The sequence below is a fragment of the Aplysia californica genome, unplaced genomic scaffold (assembly GCF_000002075.1).
Source record: "Aplysia californica isolate F4 #8 unplaced genomic scaffold, AplCal3.0 scaffold00266, whole genome shotgun sequence".
NCBI classification, from domain to species: domain Eukaryota; kingdom Metazoa; phylum Mollusca; class Gastropoda; order Aplysiida; family Aplysiidae; genus Aplysia; species Aplysia californica.
The window spans coordinates 809,872-817,725 of NW_004797536.1; the positions used below are offsets into that span (position 1 = coordinate 809,872).

Here is a 7,854-nt window from a genome sequence, read left to right on the forward strand (position 1 = left end):
TATTATTTACACCATTTGTAGTCATTAATTATGTTCTAGGTACACTACAGGTAGTCAGTGATTACCTTGGTGGCTAACACCCGGAGCACTCTCTCCTGCAAGTTGAGCAGGGGGTGGATGGGACCTTTTCGCCATCTCACCATCTGAAACAGGGGAAAAGACGACATGACTGATTCTCTACTGCTCGGAGTGAGTACATTTTCAAGTTTACTTACCGTTAGCTTTTCTGCTGCTTGGTCTTTGTTGTAGGAACCGGGGTGTGGGGGTAGAGGTGGAGGTGGGGTTAGAGGTGGGGTTAGGGGTGGAGTAGACGTGGAGATGGGGGTGGGGGTGGAGGTCGGAGAAGAGGTGGGAGTAGGGTAGAGGAGGATGTAGACATATTGATAGGGTTGAGATGGGGATATGGGAGGGGGTCGGGTGTGTTGGGTTTGGGTAGGGGTGAGGATAAGAGTTGGATGAAGGTGGGAGTAGGAGTGGAGGTAGGGGTAGGGGTGGGAGTAGGGGTGGGATGGGGAAGGGGGTTATAGCCATACGTAGTCAGTAGCTTGGGGTGGGTGGGACTGTGTGTGTGAGAAACAACCAGCACTGATTTTATTATATCTATGTTCAAAAGCAATGGACAAAGTGGCGTCTACCTTTGCATTCTGGCACACGCACATTGACGTCCATTTTTTACCCACTTATACACACATTTATTTCTGTAACCTAATATATACACTTATCTATGTATGTACCCTTTTATATTCACACAAAACTTATACACATACCTATTTATGTACCCTTATAATAAACACATATATTTCTGTTTCCTGTTTTATACACACATCTAGTTCTGTACCATTATCTGTACTCTAATATAATATACACATCTATATTTGTATCTTAAAATTAATATATACATCTATTTCTGTACCCAAATATGTGTATGAACATGTCTCATTCTGTATCCTAATATAGATAATATAATATTAGTACAACTTTTTCAGTACCCTAATATAATAGTATACCTTCAGAAGATGTTCTTTTCAAGACCTTAATGAGTCTCGTTTTGACTGGGATTTGGGTTACCGGGTTTGCTTTCTCTTTCTTTGAAGGAGTTTCTGAATCTCCTTATGACGAACACTGGAACAGCCGATTGTTTCTGAGGCTGTTGTATCGATCGTGTTTCTGGGTAAAGCCCAGACGCTTTCAATGTCACTGGGGGTGTAGGTGGTTTTGTTCAGTTTGGTGTATAAAGGTCTGTTTCGAGGGTACTTTTGACTCTTGCATTTAAAAAATTGTTTATTTGTGTTGTCTTTTGGGGTACGGTTCCCCCCGGGGATGCTTTATTATATAATCTCAGGCTGGCTTTGCTTACAATCAGTCTGTGACGCGAGTGATTCTGATATCACTCAAGTCTATACGTTTCACTATACTATAATCAAAGAAATGCCGTTCTTAAAGCGTGGATCTATTCATGAAGATTTGGATTTTACTGGCAGGTGAAAGTTTGTACTGGTCATGAACAGACTATGTTCTGCACATTTCGGTAACAGATGAAGACTATTACTGTTACAGGACCAAACGTCTTGTTTTCTGATGACACTTGCTCCGAAGAGACAGACAGACAGACAGACAGACAGACAGACAGACAGACAGACAGACTGACTGACGGACAGACAGACAGACTCACCCTATCAGAGTGGACCCCCACCAACAGGAAGTCCCCCAAAGCCGCCGCCTTCTCGAGAAAGTCCAGGTGTCCTGTATCTGGGTCATGAGTCAAGGTCAGTGGCCGGACAGACAGACAGACAGACAGACAGACAGACAGACAGACAGATTGCCATTCATGTCGAGATCATTCTGAGTACAAGTGCACGCTGGAACTGGAGAGAGAAGTGCAGCAGAGAAGGAATCGAAAAATGTTTAAAGTAATAGAAGTGTTGTAAGAGTGGTCTTTAAAAAAAAAAAGGCGCGTTTGTCAGAGCGAGTTTTTGGCCCAAAAAGGGCGTATTGGTACAGGGTCTGTGATTCAAAAACAGCATAATATTATTGTTAAGGGGGGGGGGGCTTTGACTCAAAATATTTTTCTTTGATGCATATTGTAAGAAAGGGTTTTGATTCAGAAAAATGGCAAAATAATGGCGTATTGATAGCGCTGGCTTTGACCCAAAAGGGGCCGATAAGGATACGAAAAATGTCGAAAGCGCCGGCCACATAGACCACTGTGTCCCCTGCTTGAGGAGATTTCTGGTTGGAGAATTTGGCCATTGTTGAGGACGTGATCAGAAAATGGCTGGACTCGAACTCGGACTCTTGAGATTCCCCCGCGGAGACGGTCTGGGGAAATCATTGTTTAATTTTACTTGACGCTATTTGTTCAGGAAAACCAATGCTAATGTACAGGGGCAAAACACTACGTGACCCCTTTAACAGAGTGTTTGAGCAAAGAGAAATGCATCGACTCAGTAATGGTCATTTGGTGCTAAGAAAAATGTAAGACAGACAGACAGAAAGTTTTAGTTTTAGTTTTAGTTTTAGTAGAGGTTTTACGGCGCTCGCAACTGCATAAGGTCATATGAGCACCAAGCGGTGGATGTCAACAGAGAAGTCCTTACTCTGCTCACCTCTCTAGCTTCAACAGCACAAAGTCTGCTTCGACTATCAATGCACCCCAGAAATAGTGGGTCAATACAAAAGAAGTAGAGGATAAAGGACAATAGTAAGGATTAGGAAAGAAAAAGCAGCAGTTCCCTGTTGTAGATTAGGCACAGTTATGAGCGTGACATTGATGAATCAACCCATTTACAATTCTGCTGTGCATGAACGAGAAATGCCCCCCCCCCCTTTTGGGAATGTCCTAAAGACACTTCAGTCAGTGGCACCGCCCCGAGGGGGCACAGACAGAAGCAAAAAAGGGAAAGTAAAGAAGTAGGACCTACCATGCGATAACCAAGTAAGGTCTACAGCATTGTCATAGCGAAGAAAACCACAGCGTTTTGGCCATAATGTATACTTGTAATTTTTGTTTTTAAGAATAAGTTTTGATGAGAGTTTTGCGGAAGTTACATCACGAATAGGTCAAATGAGTACCAAGATTAGGGGTTTACTAGAGAATAACATTTTTAAAAAAAACAATGATGAGGAGTAAGGACGCCAGGACAGGAGTAACCACATCAGAGCATCTCAGCCAACCACCCACAAAGATGAAGACGTAACGCACATAATGACGTAGCATCTAAGGTATGTTTGTTTTGTTTGAGTAAAGAGAAGAGAAGGATGACAGATGCTTAAATATCACAGAAGGAGCACACCACACTAGAGCACCCGCCAACCACACACATTCACCGTAAAAAAAAAAAACCCAGGTGGACAGTTCAAGTAGCAAACGTGGACCGGGCCGTAAGCTTCTGAACGCACAGAATCATTACATTGGACACACATTACTTCCTTAAGCAGGACGGAATTAGATTGGACACACATTACTACCTAAACCAGGACGGACTCATTGGATTGTACCTAACATTTCTTTAAGCAGGACAGAATCATTAAATTGGACCTAACATTTTTTAAGAGGGAGAGAATCATTAGACTGGACTTCACTTTACCTGTTGGGCGGAACCGTTAGACTGGACTTCACCATCACTCGTTGATTGTAAAGAACGATCCAAAATCCTGGGATGACGAAAAACAGCTTTTGATTGAGCTAGAGTCATCAAAACATTACTTTCTCTCTTAAATGCATTGAGAAGTGAATGTTGGTAAAAGTGTTTGTATATGGGATGATGGGTGCGTGTGTGAATGTGTGAAGATCTATGTATGTGTGTGTACGTGTGTGTGCATGTGTGTGTGTGTGTGTGTGTGTGTGTGTGTGTGTTTGTGATTTTTTAAAGTTTTAGCAAGAGTTTTAAGGCACTTGCAACACAATTAGGTCATATAAGTGCCGAGAATCAGAGGTGTTACAAGAGGAGGAACAAACATAAAAAAGAAGGAGGAGAGATAAAGACGATAGTTGTTTGATAGGAAAGAGGGAGCAAACCATACCAGAGCACCTGCCAACCACCCACGTGTGTTTGTGTGTGTGTGTGTTTGTGTGTGTGTGTATACGTGTGTGTGTGTGAGTGTGTTTGTGTGTGTGTGAGTGTGTATGAGTATGTGTGTGTGTGTGTATGTGTGTGTGTGTGTGTGTGTGTGTGTGTGTGTGTGTGTGTGTGTGTGTGTGTGTGTGTGTTTGTGCGTGTGTTTGTGTTTGTGTTTGCAGATAGGTACTGATTTCCAAGCTTCAGTTGTCGTTTTTGTATTTGGCACCGAAATGTCTGGTGTTGAGGTAAATGCCATGGTCTATTTTTGAGATCGTTGTATTGAGGCAAGGACTATATTCTATTTGTAATTTTCTTGTATAGAGGCAAGGACCTCAGTTTATTTAACCCGCACAGAAAACAAGGAGGACAGAATAGGACAGAAAAAACTGTTTCGCTCACCTTTGTATTATCTTTGTTGTTGAGGTTCCAATCCTTTTAGCAAACCTTTTGGTAGATGGGGGATGGGGAATAAAATGAAGAGTTTAGTTAATATTTCTGGGGGGGGGTTGGGGGGGCGGTTGTTGTATTTTCAATATTTTATTAGTTATAATACTTTTTACGGCGTTTACAACACAAATAGGAGCTAGTTTAATTTTTGGAAAACGTCTTACAGCACTTGCAACACAATTAGGTTATATATGTGCCGAAGATTAGATTAGAGGTGTAACAAGAGAGTAACACAAAAAATAAGGAAGAAAGAGAGTTAAGGGAGGGGGGAGGGGCGCAACTCCCAGAAAGTCCCCATTCGACTCAAAATTATGGATTTTGAGTTATAGGCATTTTTAGCTTCTTCAGCCTCTCTAACAACTCTTTCACTGCATAAGAACACCCTAAAGCTTTATTTCTTCCCATACCAGGAATGTTTTTCCCTACCATTTCCTCCTAAAGTCATTTTTTAAAATTATTTTTCTTCATCGCCGTTTTCTCAAATGCGTGTTTCTATACACTTGTTTGAGTTTGAATAACTCCACCAATTTTCATTCACTCTTAATGAAACTTTTTTTTTTTCAAATTTGAATTACTAACTCAGGTAGAAATTCATTTAAAAATGTCTAATTCGTTCAGGAAAAATTCAACAGACAAATTTGTAGATGTAATGTTTGCTAACACGAATGCTATAAACCAATCTATATTCATGAAAATTAAGTGCGTTTTTCATCACGTAAGACATATTATCAAAATCCAATATGGTCGCCGTATGCATGGAAACGAAACTGTTTTTTCTCAGATTTGATTGCGGATTTTAAGACTCCATACTATGCTTGTTATATGTGTGAAATTTTGTAAAATGTGATCCACTGATAAGAGAGATAACCTTCATGTGTACCCCCCCCCCCCCTCCTTAAGGACGATAGATGTTTCATAGGAAAGAAGGAACAAACCACAGCAGGACACCCGCCTACGACCCGCTACCAAAGAGTAGCATACAAAGAAAAGAAGAAGAGATAAGAACAGTAAGTGTGTTTGATAGGAAAAAAGAAGCCTACCACATTAGTGCACCCGCCAAACACAGGAAAAGATGAAGCGAAATTAAATCGTACCAACATTCAAATTATAAATTTCCGTTGTACTTGTGAGCGGAACAGAAGCTGGGACTTCCCTTACTTTTCACCCCTGCCTCCATCCAATTCATCGTAACAACCTTCATGATTTTCACCTCATGGTTCTGATGATCCTAATACATTGTACTCACAAATGCAACAACAACAACAACAACAACAGAAACAACAGCAACAACAACAACACAACAACAGCAAGATATCTACCTCAGTCGGTGTACAGCGTGAAGCTTCCACAAAATGTCATCAGGATTTGTGAGGATCGGGGCATCATCTGAACAGGACCAAAAAAAAAAAAAAAACATTTTAAAAAACATAAAAAGTCGCTTAGTTTAGTTTTCATAAAAGCGTTTTAAGGCACTTGCAATACAATAAGGTTATATAAGTCAACGAAGATTTGAGGTATTACAAGAGAGAAACAAACGCAAAAAAGTAGCAGTGATCAGGAAAAGAAGAGGTTTTTTGTAAGTGTTTTACTGTACTCGCAACTGCCTAATGTCATATAAGCGCGCAAGACACATTAAACATTTTCAGTTGGTAGGAAATTTTGAATTTTGCCCGGGTGGCGGCCGAAGCTTACTCTTGTCGATTTTGGACTACCAAGGGATCTTTAACGTGCGCAACCTCCACACCGGACCTCCGATGTTTTTCGCCCTTATCCGAGAAGGCTAGGTGTACATCTTACCTACCATAAGATCAGGGGTGTGGCAGAAAGACAGCAGTAAGGAGGAGCCAAGGAGTAGCAGTAGAAAGGCTGCAGAAAGAGTCAGGAGCCCAGAGGAAGGGGCAAAAGAGGTGAGGGGGTAGGGGCAGAAAGTGGAATTGAAAGCAGACAACAGAACATTGTTAGAGGAAAGGAAATGAGGTGACAGGAGAAATATTAGAGAAGAGAAAATTTTCCGTCATTTTCCGGATTCGAACCCGGGACCATTGAATGAGAGGCGAACAACTTAACCTCTAGACCACGAGAGCCCCGATAGAGGTTTGATAAGAAAGCAGGAGCGAACCACACCAGAGCACCCATCAACCACCCAACAGAAAGTCGGAGGTTGGTGAGGGTGAAGATGAGAGTGAAGGTGAGAGTAAGGAGGATGAGTGTGTCTTTACTTTGTTCTTCTCTTCACGACACAGCGGGAATACCAAGACGAGGAAGACCAAAGCCATCCACAGAAATTGTACCTGATATCTTTACTTTTCATAAACTGACAGCGTGCCGAGAGCGTCTGTTTGCGACAATTTACAGGCACAAAATCCCTCTCAGGACAGAGCAAAGTTGACCGCCACTGTCCGTGATGGAAAAAAAAAAAGGTTTTGGTACTGTTGGCTTGTTTTATTTAGTTTTGTTTTTGTATTTAAGAGTTTTACAGCACTTGCAACAAGTGTCGAAGCGTAGAGGTGTTACTAGCGAGTAACAGACAAAGAAAGGAGGGGAGATAAAGACGATAGATGTTTGATAGAAGAGAAGAAGCGAACCACACTTGAGCACCCGCCAATCAACCACTCTCTCAGTTTCCCTCAGAAAGAACAATGACAGTAAGATATTTACGGCACTCGCAACACAATTTATTGAACCATAGCTAACAAGTGCCGAAGATTAAAGGTGTTACTAGAGAGTAACAAACATAAAAAAGTAGGAGAGATAAGGTGTTTGATGGAAAAGAAGGTTAGGAACAAACCATACGAGAGCATCCTCCAACCAACCACGAAAGACAACAGCTGCCGTAAGCTGACAAAACACTTTTTTTTATTTCTGGCGCCAAATCTTTTACTTAGCAAAACCGAAAGCCTGATCAGTTACCCTACTTGTGTGAAAAAATCAAAGTGAAACTGTGACTAGAATTTGAATAATTTAGAATTCAAATTTCAGAAGAACGCCTTTGATCTCGTAAATGATTGCACTGACAAATAAAAAAAAACTCTCTATCTCGAAACTGCTGTTTTTTTGGGGGGTCACCTACCTCCGTGGACACAAAAGTCGCACTTGTGTTCGTCCAAGATGGCGGTGGTCGTGCCGTAAGGGGCGTGATCTACCACCTGCACAGAGGAGCAAACAATCAAAGTACAACTGTAGGCTTCATCACCTGACCGTGACCAGAGAGTTTTACAAAACTGTTAAGAGGTTCAAAAGAATAGTACTAAACATATCATCATCATCAGTGCCTTTCACCCCTGGCAAGGTATAGGCCACATACAAGCTCCTTCCATTTATCTCTGTCTTGGGCCATCCTTCCAAG

At 41.6% G+C, this 7,854-nt stretch overlaps 1 protein-coding gene across 1 annotated transcript in view; it reads right to left on the reverse strand.

Moving 5' to 3' along the window:
• LOC101855734 (ethanolamine-phosphate cytidylyltransferase) overlaps positions 1-7,854 on the reverse strand; it is a gene marked incomplete in the record, with an annotated part of 36,894 nt that overhangs the window by 22,611 nt on the left and 6,429 nt on the right. Inside the window, 6 exon segments of the mRNA XM_013083985.2 lie at positions 1,673-1,749; positions 2,172-2,319; positions 3,588-3,654; positions 4,461-4,505; positions 5,828-5,894; positions 7,579-7,654. Coding sequence (XP_012939439.1) covers positions 1,673-1,749; positions 2,172-2,319; positions 3,588-3,654; positions 4,461-4,505; positions 5,828-5,894; positions 7,579-7,654 — 480 coding nt within the window.